Raw genomic sequence first — 24,557 nt, forward strand, 5'->3', positions numbered from 1 at the left:
ATTTCGTTTTCGTAGCTGAAAGGGGTGCGTATTTTGTGCGGTTTGATAGGTGCACTCTCTCCTGTGCCTGTGCCACCCACGCGCTACGTGGCACGTGATGTGGAAAAGCAAATTTGAATTTGGCTTTCCTTTTCCGTGCTGAAATTCTTTGACTTATTGCAATTGATAATCATTTCAAAATCTGAAACACACTCACAAAGCATGATTCAGTTCATTCAATTTACATTCATCGAGTTTATTCAATTTACATTACATTGAACTATAAGAATATTGTATTTATAAGACACTATAATTAATTCATATTATTAACATAATTAGAAGTTTGGCAGAAATTCTTTTGTTTGAATCTTTACATATGAAATTTCGTGATAGACTGAGATGATTAATATATAAAAAGATAATAATAATAATAATATACATAAAAATATTAAAACTTTATTGAATATTATTAATTTTAGTTAGTTTTTTAAATGACTAAAACTACTATAATTTTGATTAAAAAAACGTATAATTAAAAAAAATTAATACAGAGTATAATTAAAACTACTATTAATTTTTATAATTTTATTTTCAAAATACTAATATTTTAGTTAGGAAAGAGAATTGATGAAGTACATATAGAAAATTGTTAACACAAATATAACTAGTGTATAAGAATTAAAACAATCTATAGATTTCTATTCTAAAATTATATCATGCTCATGTATATCTCATTTCATACAAAACTTACTTGAAAGTGATAATATTATAATATAAAGAAACCTCCTATTAATTCTGAATAGGTGGTAGTTTAATTAAGATACAAGACAACAGTAATAAATAATAAAACAACACATTACTGTAACATGAATATTAAGATAAAAACACCTTTGACATAATTTTGGATGATAAATAACATGTGTGTATAAAGTTACCTCATCATTATATTTTTTTACATGTAAGTAATTCAGTAATAAAAAAATTAAATATTGTAATATTTATAACTCATAATTGCAGCAATTTTAAAGTAAATATTTGCAAACAAAATGCTTCCGAACTAATTAATGCTTGTTGGTACACTATTACCTAATTAACGTAAAAAATAATTACTACAAATACTATTTGTCTTCAATTTTCTTTTTTTGCAAATAGGATTCCAACTTAGTTATGATATAACCCTTTTCTCTATTCCTTCACTATTACATTTATACACCTGTAGAATAATTTTAAATATATGCCCTAAAATTTGAAAAGAAATAATTTTCTTGTGGAAAAGAAATAATTGATTCCAATATGGTAGCCTTTGGTACTCCAGGAAAGTTTAACTTTTATTCATATATATTATTAAATTAAAATAAAAGCATATTAAGAAGTAAATATGATATTATTTTTAGGATGTTGAGATGATGATGATTATGATAAAGGGGGAAGAAGGAAAAAAGGAGATAATATTTGATAAGAAAAATTAAATATAAAAATTTGAATTAGGTTTGAAATTAGTTAAATATTTTTCATTGATTGTATTGCCAAAGTATAAACCAAGAAATAGTTTGTAAATGAAGTTTTTGAAACGAACATTATTTTATAAATTTTTTGGATGCATTGCACACTTACTATTTTGGTGGCAGCATTATACAAGCACCTGGTAAAGTGAAAATGACACTGAAAGCAAACCAAAAGGAGAGGTTGAAGGAAGCTCATCGACCTAATCGATTGCTATCAATGATTATCACCAATACTAATAAATTAAGTGTTTTTCTTTCTAAAACGGTGTTACTTTTTAATTATTTAAACTAATGAAAAGAACACGATTATTAAAAAAGATATATAAATTTAACTATTCAAAACAAAAATACATAGACACCTACTTTATATAATTTTTTTTTTCTTTGATTATGTTTTGAACTTTAATACATAGGCACGGTTTAAAGCAATTAAAAATACATAAAGAAAATTTAATGCTTAAATTTGATTCATGGCTAATTGATTAGTTGTAATTCATTCTTGAATAAATTTCCTTCTATAAAAATAAAATTCAGCCTTTAAATTTCTCATTTAAAATGGTTAGGAGTATGAATAGAGTGAGTTTGTAAGAATTCAATTAACTTCTAAATATAGTATCTTAAGTTTGAACTAAGTTGTGGCGGAAAGTAAAATTAAGTCTTCTTAAATCAAAGTTCTAGCTAAGTCAATTTGAATTAAAGGTTAAATTGAGTAAGTTTAAACTTAAGTTCGACTCAAATCAAGTTGGGATGAAAGTCGAGACAAGATAATTTGGTACAAAATTCGAGACGAGTTAACCTAAATTAAAGGTTGAGACCTATTAACTTAGGTAGGAGGTTAAGATGGACTGACCATGCCAAAATCTCATACAGGACAAGTCAAGGTTAAAGGTCGAGATGGGTTAGCCCAAGGCAAAGGTCGAGACATGTAAGCTCGAAACAAAAGTCAAGCCTTATAAATAAAATTAAAGGTCAAATTGAATCAACCTAGGTTAAAGTTTAGGCCAATTCAGCTTAAGTTAAATGTCAAATCAAGTCAATCTGAAGTTGAGTCAATTTAGTTGGGGTTCATAGTCAAGTTGAATCAATCTAGGCCATAATTAAATCCAATCAACTTGGACCCATATTCAAGCTAAGGTTGCTCAGGCCAAAGGTCAAGATGAGTCAACCTTGGTCAATGATCAAGATGAGTCACCAACACTAAATGTTGATCTAGGACGAAAGTTGAGTCTAGTCAACCCATGTCAAAAATTGAGTGGAGTTTGGGTGAAGGTTGAATTGAGTTTGTCCGAACCAAAGTTCAGGCCAATTTGTTCCGAGTCAAAGGTCAAATCAAGTTGATCGGAGTTGAAGGTCGAGTCAAGTCAGCTTGATCTATTGTCAAATGAAATCGGCCATGCCCATATTCGTGATAAATCAATCCAAACTCATAGTTGGGTTAAATCAACCTAAGTTGAAGGTTAAAACAAGTTAATCCTAGTTGATGTTCAAAACGAGTCGACTTAGACCAAAGGTCGAGAGGAGTTGGCTTAGGCCAAAAGTTGAAACGAGTCAACCAAAACTAAAGTTCAAAGCAAAGTCAAGATAAGACAAATAATGCCAAAATTAGCCATTCAACCTAAAAGTTGGTGCGAGTTAACTCAGGCTGAAAATCGATCTAGGCTAACTCAACTTGAAGTGTCTAATAGAGTTGGCTTACACTGAGGATAAAGCTAAGTTAATCCAAATCCGATCCAACTTTGTTTATCTTGATCTTAGATCAATTTACTTAGTGTGAATTAGTTATGGTCCATGAACTTTTGAGGCTATTTTAGTACTATGAATCTTTTTTTATGTAGGTCTTTTGGTTCTATGGATTTGTTTTCTTATTCTGAATTATGTGGGTCGAAGCCAGACTTTATGAGTCTGAACCAGGTGAATTGGAACAAATTGTAGTTATAAATGTATTTTGGTTGCAAGTGGCACTAGTAAAAAAATGGGATTAGAAAGCGCAATATATGCTTCGGTTTAAGCGAACCCGAAGCGTATAATAGTGCGGTGGTAGAGTCGTAATAATAGCTTAAATATATGTTTCGATTGTCCCATGACCGGTGCCTAAAGCATGCTACTAACTCGGTTCTACGTAAAACCGAGGCATAAAACTCTGCCCAAACCTGCTCCACTGACAGCTGTTGGATTTGATAAGAGCTACTAACTCGGTTGCCCAGCAATTGATGCCTAAAGGGCACTACTAACTCGGTTCTAGGCGAAAACGAGGCATACAACTCCTGCCACCTAACTCGGTTCTGATGAAACCCGAGGCATGATGTGGTCTTTGATTTTTTCATTTCTAGAGGCCAACATCTTCTGCTCTCATATTAACTCTTCATTTTCACATCTTCTCTGTCCGTGCTCTCCCATTCTTCCTCTTTTTTTCGTGCTCTCACTCCCCTCGTGCTCTCACTCTTCTCTGTCCGTGCCTTCGTCGTTGTACCTCCTTCGTCGCTGCCTCCGCCGTTGCTGCCTCCGCCACTGCTGCCTCCGCCGCTCTAGATCCACCGCTCCAGATCGCCATCGCCAAGCTGCTCCAGATCAGCGAGCCCTCCGTCGTTGCTGCCTGCCTCCGCCGCTCTAGATCCACCGCTCCAGATCACCATCGCCAAGCCGCTCCAGATCGACGAGCCCTCCGTCGTTGCTGCCTGCCTCCGTCGCTCTAGATCCACCGCTCCAGATCGTCATCGCCAAGCCGCTCCAGAACGGCGAGCCCTCCGTCGTTGCTGCCTCCACCATTCTTCCCCTCCGTTGTCGCCGCCGCCCTACCTTCAACCGTCGCAGCCCTGTGTGATTGGAAACCCTAAGGGAGCTTCCTGGTTCGTTGCAGAAGGTGTTCATCTACTCTTGTTCTTCTGCTTTTAAGGCCAGGCCAATGAAGACTCACAATCACAAGCACTTTGGGTTTCTGAAATTGGGAAATGTTAGGTCTGTTTTGATCTCGGATTGGGATTTTCCGGTTGTGTGAAAAATATTGACTTGCACTTGTTGCTGAAACAGTTTCTTGTTGCTTAAACAATTTCTTGTTGCTTAAACAGTTTCTTGTTGCTGAAACAATTTATGCTTGCTAAAATAATTTCTGGTTGCCTACTGAAAACACGTTGCATCTGAAAAAAAAAATAGGATACTGCCTCGGTTATGTAAGAACCGAGGCATATTCCTGTCTGCTTTTATCTCAGTTCATGACTGAGGCATAAAGTCTGTCCTTTTTTACCTCGCCCACATATGCCTCGGTTTCAAAACCGATGCCATTAATAAAAAATAACCGGTGCCTTTTCTTCTTATTGTACTAGTGTGGAATAATTTCATTATTACATACTTGTATACTCTTAATGTAAAGAATTCTTTTTGAAAAATAAATACTATAAAATTCTTGAAAAATTATTTAAAATTTTTTATTAACTTTATTTTCTTAAAAATGTACTTAAGAGAATAAAATCTCATACAAATTGTTAAGTTTTAATAATATTAGTTTCAGTGATTTTATAAACATTTTACCGAGAGTATTTCATACTATAAGTAAATTTTTTTGGGCAAATGCTATCCAGGAAATTCAAAATAGAAAGTTTCATTATAAAATGCCATTAATCCACTTTTATGCTGATTAAGTACAATAAAGACATATATTTTAAATTTGTCAACCAATAGACTTGTCAACAAAACACTAACATTTATTTAGAATGTTACCATTCTAATGTCTCACTTTTAAAGAAGAATAATAATGAAATTCTTTTCATAAATTGTTAATATTTTTCATCATCTATTAACTTTTTTTGGTAAAATACCCAATAGGAGTGTCCTTTTTTTTACAGTGTTTTAAGAACTGCAAGCAATTTTCTCTTCTAACATGCTTTCCATTACTGACTGAAGTTGATTAAAAATCATAAAATTTGATAAATTATACTTTTATATCAATGACAGTCTCTTGGAATGAAAAATTGGACTAGATTGTTTCTGTAAGTTCAATAAATCCAATCAATAATAGAGAAAGTTGACTAAACTTGATTTTCTCAAAAGAAAGAAATTAAATGAGAAAGTGAAATACTTCAAATTATAATGGATAGCAAATAGTGTAAGAAATAATTTAGATAGTCATTTTGTTTGTACACTTTTCACATAACCCTGATCGTTTCTTTGTGGATAACTTAACATAGCAGCAAAAAAAGAAGAAACTTTAACTAAATAGAAATAAGGACTTGTTAAAATTAACCTTTATAATTAATATGTTTCATATAGAGCTTCAATTAAAGATAACTAAAATAGCTTCCTTAACTTACGTGTTGCATTAAATTGTTAAGATACACACTTACATTGAACTTTAACTCAAATGTATAGAGATTGAATTTATATAACTTCTAATTGAATGTTATACCTCTAATTTATATCAGACATCACATTCGTTTTTGCCTCTTTTTTTTCCAAGGATTATGTCAGTTTCTTGTAAACCCTAAATAACTTCACAAATAAAAATTCACAAAAAGCGACATAAAATTCAAAAATCAAGTAAGCATGATGACATTATCATTAAAATACTTTTCTAAAAAAAGAAAGTAGATACTCAGAAAGTCATAAAGTCACCAAGAAAATTGTTATTATTATATATAGTGAAAGTGAAATGACCAAAAATCTTATGAGTGGTATTGGTGAATACATACATATATATATATATATATATATATATATATATATATATATATATATATATATATATATATATATATATATATATGCCTTTTCGTTTGCTCTATAAGCTGCCACGTGTAACTAGCCATATTATTCTCATTTTCATATTCATTTCCTTATTTATTAATTATTATTGTATGGCCAAAGTCCATGACACGTAGAAGTTTTACAATGGTTCTATGGGAAAAAAAAAATGTCCTAATCGTGATTGCAAGGTTTGCACACTCACATGTTACAATATATGGTAATATATTTTACTATTATACAAAAATGAGATTAGCTGAATTTTACATTTTTATGATAATTATGTCTATGTATTTATTTATTTTGTTAAATATTAGGCTTGTTCAAATCTCAATCTCAAGTATTAATGACGGTTTTCTTTGTCTTTAGGAATTTTGTTTTTAATTAAAGTGAAATAATTAAATGAAAATGTTATATTAAATAAGGTATCAATTATACAGTATTAATATGACCATCTTTTCCATTGAATTTCAATTACTTTCAAGTGAATTCTTGTATAAAATTCAGTAAATATACAAGATTCAATTAACTACTAGATTTTGGAAGCTATAGTTTCAACCTCTTTTTTAATGTTGTATAGGCTCAGTCATATTATTACGTGTATAATTAAAAAAATAAAGACTTTTATACGAATATTTTGAAAAGTATAAATTATGCTTTCTTTTGTGAGAAGTATTCAATAAAAAAATATTCCCGAATTATAAAAACTATTGTGTTTTATTATATTTTCAGAAGTATTCATTAAAATCATGAAAAGATAACTACTTTCCAAATGTGTTTTTCCACAGAAAGTCCATTTGAGTTAAAAATATATTTAACATATGCGATTTTTTTTATAAATTAAAATTTATTTTTTAATGACTAAAATATTTTAAAAAATAGATAGTCAAATCTGGTACATGTAATTTTTTTTATTACAATACGAATTTAATTTTAATTTTCATTCATTTGTCAATTCAGTTTTAATATTTTTTTAATAAAATCTTAATTTTTCTTATTATTTTTTCAATTTAGTTTTTTCTTAACTTTTTTTTAAATAATTAAAGATGTAACGTGTAAGTTTGTGATTTTTTAAATTTTAAAAAATTAATTATTTTATATATTTTTAAATTTTAAAAATATGGAATTCATGTGTTAAACTAGCATGTGTCATCAGAGTTAATGACACATTTTAGTATTAATATCACATCACATGTGACTGCAGTTTCTATATTCATATTTTTTTTTAATTCGGTCCTAATTTTCTTTTTAAAATGAATTAGTTTTATCTTTTTCTAGATTGAAAGCAAATTAAATTTTAGATGGAAGTAATATTTGATTTACATCTAATTGGTGTCAAATTTCTTTTATATTTTTCCTCAAAAAATCTAACACAGAATACTATATCAATATCATTCATAGTTTTATTATATATTTCTAATTTAGGGTTAAAATTGATTTAAAATTAGATGAAAATTTTAGAAGTGTAGACTATAACATTCCAATTTAGTAATATAAAATTATTAAAATGAAACATTACATTGATAAAGAAAGAACAAAAACTATAATTTTATGAAGAACTAAATTCTTCACCTGAAGACCGAAATACTCATATACCGCTGCTTTACCAACAACCTTTCGATGAGCCAACTGAAAAAGTTGTATCCCTAAGCTCACACCATTCAGGTGATCATCGCAAAAGAGAAACAAACACACAAAGACAGACCACAGAAAAACAAGGGTAAGCTAGAGTACGTAATTTAATTGATTACACTAATCATGCAAATTAAACAAATACATAAGCATGTGTCAACCGAGCATTTCAAGCATACAATGACCGACCATATATTACAAGCAATGACCGAACACTTGACTTGACCATCCGGATTGTATGAATATGTAGCTTGAGGCCGTTCGTGCACCCGGGGGTATAGTAACTAGAAAACCATCAGCTGTCACCCGGGGTTAATCCGTTATAACTCACCTAAGACCCTATAGGCTAGGACCTCCTGCTATTCTCACGACATGACTTACCCATCTCTACTTGAGACTTGGTCATCATTAGAATGTCAGGATGAACGTCGTGGATTTCGCTGTCCATATTCATACTTTACCACCACCTCGATACCAAATCACTGAGACATTCCTCCTTGGAATTCTCTTTCACATCCATATTACAATTATCATACCATACTTTTTCTTTTTAAACCATTATGATAATGCATAGATAAGCCATCAAAGCAATTGGATCAATTAATTAAAATAACACACTGGAATAACTATGAATATAGACCAAACAGAAATCACCAACATAGAAGAACAAGACCGAACACCCTGTAAATGTTGGAGACCGAACGATCAATAATAGATACAGTTGAAGAGAAAACCGAGCGCTATTAATGATCGACAACTAGAGGATTTCGAGTACCACATCATGACCGAATACTATCACTAGTCCAAATACTAAGTTTAGACCGAACGCTTATGGCTTAGGCTGAACACCTATAACTTACACTAGTAAAAAATCGGGTTTTTACAGCGCACATTATGCCGCGGTTCAACGAAAACCGCAGCATAATGATGCACGGTGGCAGTTTTGTAAATAAAACGAACATATATGCCGCGGTTCTACTAGGAACCGCGGCATATACCCCAGTCAACCATTGCCTTTGACGCCACGTATGAATAAAAAATTTAATAACAGAGTATATGCCGCGGTTCTCTGCACAACCGCGGCATATAACCTGCCAATTTATTGCAGGTGCTGACTGGGTCAGAGAAGTTGAGACGTTACAGGGGTATATGCCGCGGTTCTCTGGGGAACCGCGGCATATACCCCTGTAACGTCTCAACTTCTCTGCCAGTCAGAGAATTTCAGAAGTTACAGGGGGTATATGCCGCGGGTCTCTGGGGAACCGCGGCATATACCCCCTGTAACTTCTGAAATTCTCTGAAAGGCAGTTGGGGAGACAGTTGTGTTGAACTAGTTTCAGGGGTATATGCCGCGGTTCCCCAGAGAACCGCGGCATATTCTCCTATATGAAATTAATTTAATGTTCATTTGAAATATTTCGATGTTTATGCCGCGGTTGCCCGCTGAACCGCGGCATATAGTTTGAATATAATTTCAAAAATGCCATTTCTGATAATTTTTTAAATTAGTATATGCCGCGGGTGGGGGTTAAACCGCGGCATATAACCCTTTTATACCGCGGTTAAGTAGTGAACCGCGGTAGATTCCCCCGTTCAGAGTTAAAAAACAAAACTTGGAACAGTGCATCGTCTTCCTCGCGCGTTCTCTCTGATTTCGCGTTTCTTCTTCCTCCGAACCACCCTTCATCTCAGATTTTGCATTTTTAACCGTTTAAACTCAAAATTGTTCGGTCATTATTCGTTTTTGACTTTAAAAACGAGTTTTAGCCGTTCAAAATCGTGATTTCCTGGCGTTTTTCACCCTCTCCGCCGCCGTTCCTCTTCCAGGTATTTATGTCCATTTGCATTTTTAACGTGTTTGCTTCCTTAATTTTTGCATAATGTTATAGTTTTGGTAATGTATGAAGTTTCTATAGTTTTGGTATAATTTTTGCTTTAATTTTGATAGTGCATGAAATTGTTATAGTTTTGGTAATGTATGATATGGTTTTTGCTATAGTTTTGGTAATGTGTGTTGTAGTTCTTGTATTATTTATAAACCTTAAAATATTATTTATGTAATATTTAGGAATATGGATCGAAATTGGATTAATTTACCACGTATTAGTGCTGAGTACGAGAGAGGTGTGGAGGAATTTATACAATTTGCGCAACGTAATGAGGGGAGAACTAATGATGAAGTGAAGTTTAGATGTCCTTGTGTGAACTGTTTGAATGAGAGAAAGTTGAACGCAACTCAAATTAGAGAACATCTTATATGTGATGGTTTTCTAAGATGCTATACAACATGGATCTGGCACGGCGAAGAAATGGATTTTCCCACTGACTCTCAAAGTGTAAATGTTACTGATTCCACCATGGAAGAAGATCGACCGGATGAAGACAAATTGGAGGACATGATCCGCGATGTTGGAGCAGAAAATTTTGCCAAAGCTCATGTGTATGAGACGATGTCGACTGATGCAGAAACACCTTTGTATGTCGGTTCAACTAAGTTCACACGTTTGTCAGCGGTGTTAAGGCTCATGAATTTGAAGGCGAGCAATGGATGGACTGATAAGAGTTTTACAGAACTGTTGACGTTGTTGAATGAAATGTTGCCAGATGGAAATACACTACCCACTCGTAATTATGATGCGAAGAAAATTCTTTGTCCAATGGGTATGGAGTATAAAAGGATACATGCTTGTCCCAATGACTGCATTTTGTATAGGAAAGAGTTTGAATTTTTGACAGAGTGTCCAAAATGTGGCTTATCACGATACAAGTCAAAAAACAATAGTGAAGATAATGGTCAGATAGAAAAAAATGGATCTGCTTTGAAAGTAGTTTGGTACCTTCCAATAGTGCCCAGACTTAAGCGTTTGTTTGCGAATCCCAAAGATGCTAAAAATCTTAGATGGCATGCAGATGAGAGAAAAATTGACGGGCTGCTTCGTCATCCAGCTGATTCAAAGCAATGGAAAAATATTGATCGACAATTCCCCGAATTTGGTAAAGAGTGTAGAAATCTTAGGCTTGCTTTAGCCACTGATGGAATGAACCCATTTGGTAATCTGAGTACCAATCACAGTTGTTGGCCAGTTATATTGATAATTTACAACTTATCTCCTGCATTGTGCATGAAGAGGAAGTACATGATGTTGTCTATGATGATATCTGGTCCAAAGCAGCCTGGAAATGACATAGATGTTTATCTAAGCCCACTAGTTGAAGACTTGAAGGTTTTGTGGGTTGACGGGGTTGAAATATTTGATGCATTCGCTTCAGAGACTTTTACGTGCAATGTTATTTTGCACCATTAATGACTTTCCTGCTTATGGTAATTTGTCAGGATACAATGTCAAGGGTCATAAAGCGTGTCCTATATGACTTCAATTTTCCACATCAAAAGATCAATCTCCTGTACTTGGATCAATGAGATATTATGGTATAATAGAAGAGATATGGGAGGTTGATTACACCAAGTTTTCCGTTCCATTGTTCAAGTGTAAGTGGTTTGACAATAAGAGTGGTGTGAAAATAGATGACTCGGGTATGACACTGGTTGATTTTCGCAAGGTGGGTTATCGAGACGAACCGTTTATCATGGTACATCAACCATCTCAAGTTTTTTATGTCAAAGATCCTTCGTCTGACCATTGGTATGTTGCTCTTCAAGGCAAAAAACAAATTGAAGTTAACGAAGACAATCTAATTAATATTGATATTGCTGACAACCATTCATTTCAAACTACAACAAAGTTGGATGACCAATCTGTAGTTGACGATGATGTACATGCAATTCGGTCAGATCATGATGAGGGAATATACATATGATGAATCCATATCTTTATGTATGAATTTTCAATTTCTGTACTATTACATGTTTTGTTAATTTATATGATATTACATAAGTCTTGAAAGAAAATTTAATGTTGTTATTTATTTTGACAGATATATGGCTGATCATCCACATTCTTCAGGGGATGAGGCTCCCCCACCCAGATCCACTAGAGGACCCACTAGGATGAAACAACTATTAATCAGGAAAAATAGTGGTGAAAGAACTCCGGTGAATGTGAATGTCACCACGGGTGTGGCAACTGGCCCCCATGCAGATGACTTCCGATCATACCTTGGAGTAGTGGCACGTAATAAGATTAGCATTCTCATTCCATCTTTTGATCATGTGTCCGAGAGTGATCGGAACATTATTTGGCAAGATATATTGGTAAGTTAGTTAATAGCATTTGAATTATAATTTGTTTATATTGATAATTTTGTACTAATACAACTTTATTATGTTTTTTTCAGATGACATTTGACATTCCAAATGTCCCAACACTTAGAAATAAGTGTTTGTCAACTGTTGCAGAAAATTTCAGAAACTTTAAAAGCAAGTTGACATCAAGGTACATCTTTGGACACCTTAAACATAAAACTCCATGTAATGCATATAAGTCCATTGATGAGGAGACTTGGCGGGTTTTTAAAGAGAGTCGGATGTCAGAGGAATGGCAGGTTAGTGTAGTTCATATTATTCAATTCCTCATTAACAAATATATATCATATGAACTCATTAATTAATGTGTATGTGACAGGCAATTAGAAGCAAAGCACAAGGAACAAGTGCTAAGAACAAAAACCCCCACCTATTATCTCGTGGTGGGTATAGGAAGCTTGAGGAGAAAATCCTCAAGCAAAAGGCAGATGCTATACCACCATCTCAGAGTGGTAGCCCTCCTCAGCCTCCTTCTCCACCGTCTAGACATGAGAAATGGAAGTTGGCCCGTATGCGACCATCGGGCACCTACTCTTCCGACACTGCACGAGAGATTTCTGAAAAAATTGTACGTTATCACTGTTCCTAAAATAATGAATATTGTCATTATACATACTACATTAAACTATTTAAAGAATAATGGTGTTTTGTAATGTTACAGGACGCCTTGGTTGAGCAGAGCTCCCAAGGCCAATTCACTCCAGAGGGTCGCCAGGATATTCTTGCTGCTGCAATTGGACGACCTGAGCACCCTGGACGTGTACGTGCTGTAGGTCCTGGAGTAGGCATTACGGATTATTTTGGGAGCTCTTCTCGTCAGCCTTCATATTCGTACAGCGATACACAAAGGATGACAGAAGAGATCACAAAAAAGGTCCGACAAGACCTTATGCAGGAGATCAGGGCCGAGGTGAGGGCTGAATTCCAGATGCTCTACCAGGAGCAGTTTCAGAGCATGCGCCCGATGCAGTCTCCTATAGAGGAACATGTGGTCCCTCCCCCTCCCACAGGTAAACTTAATAAACATTTATGTGCAATTATTTCTATCTCTTGTATAATCTAACATTTACTCTGACAGGGAGAAGCGGCAAAGGAAGTTGTTCCGCATCAGCCATCCCAGAGGATGACATGGACGATGGTAGTCCATGTCTGCTATACATTTTAGAAGAAGATGAGATGGTGCTGGTAGCTCGTGGAACAGAGTTTAGGTCAGCGACTGTATGTCATGGTATGCAACTATTAGAGGATGAGGTGAAGGTATCAGTGGATGAAATGATCATGCCAGATGCCTCGGTTCCACTGTCCACGGAAGAGATTTTCACTGTGGAACAAGCATATAAGTCGTTTATCACTTGGCCTAAATTTTTGGTTAAACCAGTTTCTGACCCCTCGGTATGAAATTCTTCTTTACACTTCTCAATTTTAAAGGTTTTTGATGTCAAAACTTATCTTATCTTTTCATGTAACAACAGACGCAGGAACAACAGAAGATTCCTCTATCTGAGGATGACCCTCTTTCTTCATTGCATCTACTTGCTGACATCCTTGATGATAAGCCTTTGGAGGTTCAGTATGATGCTAATGTATTTGGGCATGGCTCTGAGGTCCCAATATACCTTAATAGCCAAGATGTCCGTGAGCTTGCGTCGGGAACACAAGAGTTGAATATTTCAATTATTCAACTATGGACGATGTAAGTCTATGACCAATTATTTATATATAAAATTGATTTATATATCAAGTATCCTTATATCAAAGTTAATTTTTGATTTCAGGTATATGTCTGGGGTCACTAATAAGTTGGGGCGTTCTGATGATTATGGATTCATTGATCCCCAAGACATTCATGAATCAAATGATTTTGATCATATCAACACGAGAATGATAAGCAGTTTTCGAAGGGGCAAGAAAATATACTTTTTGCCTTATATATCCGGGTAAGTGAACTTTGTTAACATAATAATGTTCCATATGTGATTTTAATATTTAATAGTTACGTTATTATGAATTTCAGGCGCCATTGGCAACTTCTTGTTATGTCTGTGCAAGACAACTATGCTTTGTGGTTCTGCTCATTGCACAGGCCTCCTCCCACACAACTCAGACAAGCAATTGATTGGTAAGAACCTCAATGTTTGGACTTTCTTTGTTATATAACTCAATGCTAAAACATTTTTTTATATACAGTTCTATTCCAGCAAGTATGATGATGGACGGGAGGTCAATTGTTAAGAGTAGAAAGATTGCTTGGATTTCTCTCAAGGTTTGACATATGCTAAAGTCATACTTTGTTATAATTGTTTTATAACAAATGTTATTCACTAACTATTATCAACTGTGATGATATATTGTAGTGTAACAGACAAAATGGGTCATATGAGTGTGGATACTATGTAATGTATTGGATGACCCATATTGTTCGTTCTCACATCACAAGAAGCTGGGAAACGGTAATATTTAACTTTAACAAATTTTGATTTTTTAACAAATGTTGAATTCATATACACTAATTAAAATGAATTGTCTTTTGTAGAGATTCAAGACTACTACACCAGTTCCTGAGAAGTCACTACTATTCATTAGGAACGCTGCTGCGAAGTATATAGTTAGATTATACAATAGCTCTTAGATTTAGATTTAAACAATGCATTTGATTAGATAGAATTTTCTTAGACTCTCTACTTTATTTGATGTTGAAATACATTTGAACATGTGTTTGTTATGTTGAAATTGAATTTCTGTAAATGTTTTTATATGCAGGTCTGTTTTTGTGGTAGTGGATATCACAAAAACAGACCTGCTATTTTAAAAAACTGCAGGGGAATATGCCGCGGTTCTAACCACAACCGCGGCATATAAGGGGAATATGCCGCGGTTCTAACCACAACCGCGGCATATAGTGCTTCTTTTTTTTTAAAAAACGAGACATATGGCCGCGGTTTTGACACTAACCGCGGCATACTCGTCGGCCTATATGCCGCGGTTCAACCGCGGCATATAGTGCATTTTTTAATTTTTTTTTTAATTTTTTTTTTAAAAAAAATGAATTTAGGCAGCGGTTCCCTAGACAACCGCGGCATATTCCTCAGCCTATATACCGCGGTTAGAACCGCGGCAGAAAGTGTCTGACTTACTATCGCGGCTGAATATGCCGCGGTTCGTGAACCGCGACGTATAGTGAAAATCAACCGCGGTAAAAGCCCCTCGCTGCACTAGTGTTAGGCCGAACGCATTTAAGACCGAATACAAGTACGAGGTCGAGCACTAGTACAAGAATGAGCGCTACTAAGAGACCACACAACCCATTAAGATCGATCGCTACTAATAAACCACACAACCCACTAAGACCGATAGCTACTAAGAGACCACACACCCACTAAGACCGATCGCTACTAAGAAATCCCACAACCCACTAACACCGATCGCTACTAAAAGACCACACACCTCACTAAGAATGATCATGACTAACACAGAATACGAGTACAAGACCGATCAGTCATTAACTGAAAAGCTCTACAAAAGTAGAACTCAGTTAAGACCGAACACAAAAAGAAAGCCAAACGGTCAATGAATGACACTCGGCGATCTGCATAATTCTGCAAAATAGCTGCAGAATTATGATCAACCATTATCTTCACCAATTCCTACAACTTCCCAACTTCTAATCCTCCAACCATGATTCATATACCATTTTAAGCCTATCCAAAGGTACCTAAAATCATTCTAACATCATCCCAAAGAGTCCCATACCAGATTTCACTCCCAACCCCAAACTATCATATTCGTATACCCATTTTCTTAAGATTAGAACAGACTGAACACTTATGCAGAGAAACTCCAACTAGTTCACAGGTTCCAGCATTCACATATTCAACACAATTCAATCAAACATTCAAGTTACACATATGCAACCATCTAAACAGTAATTTCATACATAGAAACTCAATTAAATTAACTAGCTTCCCTTACCTCTTAACCGAACGAGAATCTTCTACCCTTCCAGAAATTTGCTCACACTTCTAGAAAATCCCAAGAACATCTATGGCTCACTGATTGATGAGGATTGACCACCAAAAGACCATAAATATGATCAAAAATGGGAAGAGGAAGTTGATGAACGCATGCAACCAGAAACTTGGCTTGCATTGCATGTGTCAAAAAGTTTCGGAATCTCACAAGAGCTCAAGAAATCGAGACATACCAGCTCTAAACAAGACTTTGATCGGTGGAAAATGATGTTTTTGACTCCAAGATTACTTAAGCTCGGTTTGATTGAAAATAAGATGAAGTAAGATGAGAGATTTTTAGAGAGAAGGAGGAGAAAAGAAGAGAGAAGAAGATTTGAAAAGAAATGGTTGTATCAGAAAATGGGACGAACATTTGAAAATTTTCTTTATATAGTAATATTATTTTAATATAAATCATTTGGTTCCATTATTTTCACGTACCTGTCCACTTCAAAATCTTTAAAATTATCAGTTCTTACATAGACAAACACTATTAATTTAAAATTTTAATAGGTTAAAAATAATATAAACTATTTAATACTTAATGTGATTTTTATATTCAAAATCAATTAAGAAGCTTAACCTAAAAATCAATATAATATTTATATAAAAAAATTAAATTTGATTTCAATTTAAAAAAAAAATTCTATTATAAAAAATTAAGCCTGATACATAATAATACCAGTAACATAATACTAATTTAATACAGATATTTTTAAGTAAAAAGTTTAAAGAATTACAAATTAATAAGTGACCTATACAGTCTATTGTCTGATTATTTATTTAGACATTGTTTTAGAAAAATAACTAAATTGAGTAAAATTAAATTAAGACTGAATTGAAAAAAATGAACTAAAATAAAGATTAAATTAGCCTTTTAATTTATTTTTTTTAACTCATGAGTTGAGAGGGAAGTAAAGGCAGAAGTGAAGGAAAGCAAGAGCCACATGTAAACCAAATGAATAAAAGTAACACGACAGACAGTGCCCACAAAGTGATGCACGCGGTCTTGGAAGACACCGCATTCCAACATCAAAAAGCACAATTGCTGACTGTGTCTATCTTCAACCAAATAAACCTATGCAATGGTTAAACTCAACAATCAACTTTCTCAAATACTATCAGCAATACCGTCAGAAACAATCTGTACTCATAAGAAAAATAATGACAAAAAAAGGAAGCAAAGAAAGACACTTTGGAGAGATCGCAAATTTCAAACACGTTTCTCAAGAATGTGCTTGGAGTTGTCTATGCAACTCAAGGAGTTTATTCTTATTTTGGCTTCACTGAACTGAAAAAAGATGTGAAAGCTAAAGAGGGTAACTTCATTTATCAGTGTATATTCTTCTTTTTCACCTTAAATGGAGAAAGATTTGAAAGCTAATAACAGTAACTTTATTAATGCAGAAAATGGTGTCTGAAATGGATTATACCTACACCACTTGCTCATTGTTCATTTATAAACATATGCTTAAACCTTTTCTTTTTCCTATATTACCATTACTAAACATGTAGGTTATGTTATGACTCCATATTCTCTTAAGAAATTTACTGCATGATTTAACTGTAGTGAATGGAATTGTGATAATTAGTGTGGTCCATATGTGCCAGAAATGGTTCGCATTGAATGGTCAAACTTTGAGTGGCATTTACTGTGGTGATAATGGCTCATCAATGCATTCTTCATGGCAGTAGAGTGCTATGGATTATTACACCATTTGCCATTGGAGAGTACTCGCGAAGGTCAACAAGAACCTGCTACCGTTTCATTTACTAATTTAAGAAATATAAAGATTATACTTTTAAAGATAAATTTTAATTTGTTCCAAACAATACCTACTTATAAAATTACTTACTATTATTAGATTTTAAATTTAGTCTATAATTAATAATAAAGACTAATAACAATACATAACTAAAATCTTGATAACTAATATTCAAAATCAATTTAGATTTTCTTTTACAAATCAATTATTAATTTTAATTAATAATAAAAATTATTTTAAATATTAATAATTTTTGTCTTAATTAATATAATGACTATTTTTTTTTAAATTAGTTGTTATTTAATATTTTTAGTAATTATAATCCTTTGAATAAATTTTCCCAAGCAGTTACTCTAAATTATAGTCTTAAAACACATTATAAATTCATCTTCTACATTAAATGTAATAATAATAAAAATTTATTTTTGAACTTGCAAATACATATTTAATAGTTTTTTTTTGTGTGTACACATCCAACAAAATTTCATTTTCTATAAATATCTTACAACATTCTAATGTTCCTAAATTCTAATTTCAAAGTATGTCTAGTCCAGTACAAATTTAAGTATAAATAAAGTACTCCTAATAAAATATTCAAATAATTATTTGTTTTCATTTCGAATAATTATTATGACATTTAAATATAAAAAATTGTAATTTACATTTTATCATATGTTTTGCTTTTGAGTTAAAATTTCAATTATTTAACTTCATTTTTGTATATGATATTTCGAGTATTTTTTTTTCATGTCACTTATTTTTACTTAAACATGTCATATTTTTATTTATCATGTGCTTTACAATTTATAATAAAATTTGATTCACGATCTACAAAATTAAAAAAAAAACGACTCAAGATTCAATTACCATAAATATAAAATAACATATAGTAATTAATTTATTTCAGCATTGGTTCGATATTAATTTATTTTATACATGATAGAAAAAAAAGTTGATGTTGACGAAATTATTAGATTTTATTTTATTGGATTTACTTTCGTCATCACCATACTACCATAATCAATTACGTCCTTTCTAGTAAAAGAACCTATTTAATATATTAGAATTATTTGGCACACTGCATGCAATAAGTAGATGTTATAAAAGCCTACAGTTACATAATCGGTTATATATATGTACAATTAATCCACATGAATATGTGAAGTGAGATCTTCACGGCTAACACTTAAATGCTGGGTATAAAAGTTGTGAGACAAATAATGACATGTGAATAGACCAAACAAGGGAAAAATAAAATACAGAAAAACCCACAATATGAATTTATTTCATCACGATGCAAATAATATGGCTATTGGTTTGAATTTACCAACTTTGCTATCTCTATATGTTGTTTTGACATGGTATGAATCTAACTACGAATTTAGAATTTAACTACCTTGATGAATGGTAGTATCTATTGTATAATCTCAAAGAATATACAATATGGAAGTGCTGAGAAGACCAAGAAGGTGAAGCTCTAGTCTTTTGGAAGGCAATATGGATTGTTGTCCATGACTGAACAAGAAACAGTGGCTGAATACTTCAATATGATGCAATTGTTGGTGAATTCAATGAGAGCATGCGGGGAAGATGAAAGTAGAAGAACTTCAAGGGTCACTGGAAGCTCATGAATTAAAGATGTTAAACAGGAATGCTGACAAGGCTAGTGATGAACAAGCACTGCAGGTGGCTCCACTCATGGCAAGTGGAAGAAAAAAACAAATTCAGATTCAATAAAGAATGGCGTTCAACAAATCAAGATCAGCCAAATGGTGGAGAAAAATCAGAATTCTCTAACAAAACCAGCAGCAAGGTGGTTTTTGTGGCAGAGGAAGAGGGAGAAAGAAAATGCAAGATTTGAGAAAGATTTCGTGCTACAACTGTGAAAAATGGGGACATTATGCAGTAGATTGTTGACATGGTAAAGGGAAGCAGAAAAAGGAATCTGAATTGGAAGCACATGTGGCCCAAGATGAATCGGATGAAGAACCGGTTATGTTGATGGTTACTACACAGGATGAGGAATTCATGTTAGAAAATTGGTTCCTTGACACTGGATGCAGCAATCACATGACTGGGCATAAAAAGTGGATTTCAAATCTTGACACTAGCAGGAAAAGTAAGATTAGTTTTGCAGATGATAACACAATTGAAGCCGCTGAAATTGGAGATATAGTAATCAAGAAAGATGGGAAGAGTGTTACTATAATTGAAAGCGTGTTGTATGTTCCAGGGTGAAGTGTGTTAGATAAACAAAACAATATTTCAGTTTTTCAGTTTATTTTGGTGTATAAAAGCTGTAAACATACACTATTTTTTCATGAACAAGCCTTACAGGCCAAATCACAGTGTTGAAAGGCTGGAAAGGGTTCAAGAAAGGTGTAAAAGGATTCAAGAAAGGGAAAGACTCACAGGATTAGCAAGGTGTAGAGTCCAGTGGGTCAGGAAAAATGAAAAACTCAAAGAATTCTGATGCTGAGTGGAAATTTGACAAGAAGAAGGTTAAATGTTACAACTGTCAGAAGCTGGGTCACTATGCAAAAGAGTGCTGGAAAGGAGAAGGGGCAAAAAATAAACCCAAGAAATTGGCAAATTTGGCACAAGAGGAAGACTCAGACTCTGAAGCAGTGATATTGATGGCTCAAGATGATGGAAAACAACCAGAAAGCACAGTGTGATATCTAGACTCGGGATGCTCCACTCACATGATTGGAAGGAAGGATTGGTTTGTGAAAATGCAGGGGGTGGAACATGGGAAAATCAGATTTGCTGATAATAGCAGTTTGGAGGCTGAGGGGTCTGGCAGAGTTGTGCTCAGAGGTGAAGATGACAGAGAAGTAATAAGAGAAGAGGTACTGTTTGTACCAGGTTGGAAGACCAATCTGTTAAGTCTGGGTCAACTTTTACAGAAAAGTTACATGATGAAGATGGAGGATAATTGCCTTAGTATCTTCAATCGGAATGGGAGAGTGGTTGTGCAAGCTCAGTTGTCACAGAATAGGACGTTTAAGGTTGTAATGGAGGCAGTAGATCACAACTGTTTTACTGCTACAGAGAGTAAGGATGAATGGATGTGGCACCTCAGATTTGGACATTTGAATTTCCAAGATCTATTTCAGTTAAGCCAAAAGAAGATGGTGATGGGTCTACCTAAAGTTGATATTTCAGGAATAGTTTGCAAGGAATGTGTTCAATGCAAACAAACAAGGGGAAGTTTTAAAAGAACCTTACCCCAGAAATCAGCAGAAAAACTTGGGGTAGTGTACTCAGACGTATGTGGACCTATGCAAATAGAAACACCTGGGGGCAGCAGGTATTTTCTATTATTCATATATGATTGGACCAGAAAGTGCTGGGTCTACTTATTGAAAAGAAAAGGTGAGGTGCTACAACAGTTTCAAAAATTTAAGAGTATGGTTGAAAGGCAAAGTGAAAAGAAGTTAAAAATTCTGAGAACAGATGGAGGAGGTGAGTATACCTCCACTGAGTTCATAAACTATTGTGAAAGAGAGGGAATAGTTCATGAAATTACTCCTCCCTACACACCTCAACACAATGGGGCTGCAGAGAGGAAGAACAGAACTATTTTAAACATGGTGAGATGCATGTTGAAGAGCAAGGAGTTGCCTAATTTTCTATGGGGTGAGGCTGTGATGACAACCACCTATATCCTGAATTTATCTCCAACAAAGAGATTAAATGAGGTTACACCAGAGGAGGCCTGGACAGGAGTAAAACCAGATGTAAAGCATCTAAAAATTTTTGGTTCCCTATGTTATAAACATGTGCCAGAACAACTGAGAAAGAAACTGGATGATAGAGGAGTTCCATTGATACTGGTGGGGTATCATGTTATAGGTGGATACAAGCTGTATAATCCTACAACAGGGACAACTTCTATCAGCAGAGATGTGATAATTGATGAGACTGGGACATGACAGTGGGAGTCAAAAGAAGATGGAGGACCAACTATTGAGTTGGAAGATGAACTTACAACATAACCAGAGGTGTTCAGGAGGGAGGAGAATGTAAGAAGGTCATCTAGAATGACTCAACTACCAACACATCTGAGAGATTATGATCTAGCCTATGATGCAACTGTTTCAGCAGAGGGAAATTTTGTTCACTATGCCTTGATAGCAGAAGCCGAACCAGTGGAGTTTGAACAAGATGTGAAAGACAAAAGGTGGTACAAGGCTATGCTAGAAGAACTGGGTTCAATTGAGAAGAACCAGACCTGGGAATTAACTGAGTTGCCTCCCAACAAGAAACCAATTGCACTTAAGTGGATTTATAAGTCCAAAATAAATCCACAAGGTGTGGTGACGAGGTACAAGGCTAGACTAGTGGCAAAAGGGTTCTTGCAACAGGCAGGAATAAACTATGGAGAAGTATTTGGACCAGTGGCCAGAATGGAAACAATTAGACTGGTGGCCTCTGTGGCAACAAAACTAAATTGAACCTTACATCAATTAGATGTAAAGTCTGCATTTCTAAATGGTAATTTGGAAGAAGAAGTGTATGTGGTCCAACTGCAGGGATTTGAAGTCAAGAAGCATCCTGACAAAGTATACAGATTGAAGAAGGCTCTGTATGGGCTTAAGCAGGCTCCAAGGGCTTGGAACCAGAGAATAGATGGGATCATGAGTAACATCGGGTTTGAGAAGTGTGCATCTGAACATGGAGTGTATGTTCAGTGTTATTAGCACAATGGAAGAAAAGAGATGTTAATAGTGTGCTTGTATGTGGATGACATGCTAATCACAGGAAGCAGTGTTGAAAGAATTGCTAATTTCAAAGTCCAAATATTACAGGAATTTGAAATGAGTGATTTGGGGCAACTAAACTATTTTCTTGGGATTGAATTCACTAAAACTGATGAGGGATTGGTGATGCATCAGTCTAGATATACATTGGATATGTTAAACAAGTTTAACATGCTTCATTGTAATTCTGCAAATACTCCAGCAGAGGTAGGGTTGAAACTTGAGAAGGATCCAGAAGAGGAAGGGGTTGATCCTACTGAATACAGGAAAATGGTTGGAAGCCTAAGATACTTGTGTAATACCAGGCCAGACATTAGTTACAGTGTGGGCCTGGTTAGCAGATATATGCAGAATCCTAGAATTTCTCATCTGATGGCCATTAAACGAATTCTGAGATACCTAAAAGGTACACATAGCTTTGGGATTTTACTGCCAGGAGGAGAATCAGAAGGAGAGGTAAGAATTAATTCTTACTCTGACTCAGATTGGTGTGGAGACAAAAGTGATAGGAGGAGTACTGCTGGGTATGTATTTTTCTTAAATGGAGCACCAATTTCTTGGAGCTCTATAAAAGAACCAGTAGTGGCTCTTTCATCGTGCGAGGCTGAATATATTGCTGCCTGTGAAGCCACATGTCAGGCGACTTGGCTAAGTTCATTGATGAGTGAATTGAAGATTGAAGTAGAAGGGAAGGTCAGACTACTTGTGGACAACAAGTCAGCCATAGACCTGACCAAACATCCTACATCGCATGGCAGGAGCAAGCATATTGAAACTCGTTTCCACTACATCAGGGAACAAGTTAGTAAAGGGAAGCTCGAAGTTGTATACTGCAGATCCGAGGACCAGATTGCAGACATACTTACTAAGGCGCTGAAAGGTGAACGCTTTCTAATACTTAGAAACAAATCGGAGTAAAAAAAGTGGAGATCAAGGTAGATCTACAGAAAAGAACTATGAAAACCTAGGGTTTTCATCTCAGGGCAGAGATCAGTTTGGAGGAAAGTGCTTTCACGAGTTTAATCGGTGGAAAATCGTTTCCAAGGCCAAAAGAAGCATTTGTACCGATTATTAATCGGTGGAAAACACTTAGATTCAGCTGAGGCAAAGTTTTACCGATTCAATCGGTGAAAAGGGGGTTTTTCTTGGAAAATCAGGTTTTGTTTAGGAGGAGTGCTAGATAAACAAAACAATATTTCAGTTTATTTTGGTGTATAAAAGTTGTAAACATACACTATTTTGTGGTTAATGAAATAACAGTGAAAGAGTATTATTCAGTACCTGTTTTTGTGCTTGATTGTCTGTTGCTTAAACGTTTCTCTGGTGTGTGTGCTCCGGTGAGTGGTGGTGCGTCTGTTGCTGGAGAAGAAGGGTGAAAACCCTAGCAGAGCATCTCTATCTACGTTTCCCTTTCATACTCTCAGTTTCTCTTTTCTCTCTCTTGCCACGTGAGTATTACTCGTTTAAAGAGTAACGTAAAGGACTTTTACTTTTTTGTCCTTAAGTCTAATAAAGTGTAATCTGGTGAGTGTTGGGCAATTGGTGGAAAAGGGTTTTTCTGTCAATATGAGAGGAGAACTGTTGAAGGTGTATGATTCAAATCAAAGACTACTTCTGAAATCTCCTCTCTCAAAGAATAGGACATTTCAGACAAGGCTGGATCAAGTTGAAAATCAGTGTCTCACTACATCTGTTATGGATAAAACAACATGGCTGTGGCACAAGAGGTTTAGCCATCTTAATTTTCCGAGTCTGAAAATGTAAGCAGTGAATGAAATGGTTACTGGACTGCCCATAATCTCATTTCTTGACAATGTGTGTGAAGGCTGTTTGTTTGGAAAATAACCTATAACTGCATTCAAGTCATACATGCATATGAGAGCAAAGGATGTGTTGCATGTTGT

General features: G+C 34.6%; 2 protein-coding genes across 2 annotated transcripts; both read left to right on the top strand.

The window, feature by feature from the left end:
- Positions 1-12,902: 12,902 nt before the first annotated feature.
- LOC128195525 (uncharacterized) lies at positions 12,903-15,013 on the top strand. The gene is made up of 8 exons (XM_052873432.1): positions 12,903-13,124; positions 13,193-13,506; positions 13,587-13,807; positions 13,890-14,051; positions 14,129-14,233; positions 14,302-14,377; positions 14,469-14,564; positions 14,648-15,013. The coding sequence occupies exons 1-8, from the start codon at positions 12,965-12,967 to the stop codon at positions 14,741-14,743; spliced, it is 1,230 nt and encodes a 409-aa protein (XP_052729392.1). The 5' UTR covers positions 12,903-12,964; the 3' UTR covers positions 14,744-15,013.
- A 4,464-nt stretch (positions 15,014-19,477) lies between these two features.
- On the top strand, positions 19,478-20,125 carry LOC108327291 (uncharacterized). Its single transcript, XM_017561011.1, has 2 exons — positions 19,478-19,592; positions 19,815-20,125. Exons 1-2 carry the CDS (start codon positions 19,478-19,480, stop codon positions 20,123-20,125), a joined length of 426 nt encoding a protein of 141 aa, XP_017416500.1.
- Positions 20,126-24,557: the final 4,432 nt, after the last annotated feature.

This window comes from Vigna angularis, chromosome 2 (assembly GCF_016808095.1).
Source record: "Vigna angularis cultivar LongXiaoDou No.4 chromosome 2, ASM1680809v1, whole genome shotgun sequence".
Lineage (NCBI taxonomy): Eukaryota > Viridiplantae > Streptophyta > Magnoliopsida > Fabales > Fabaceae > Vigna > Vigna angularis.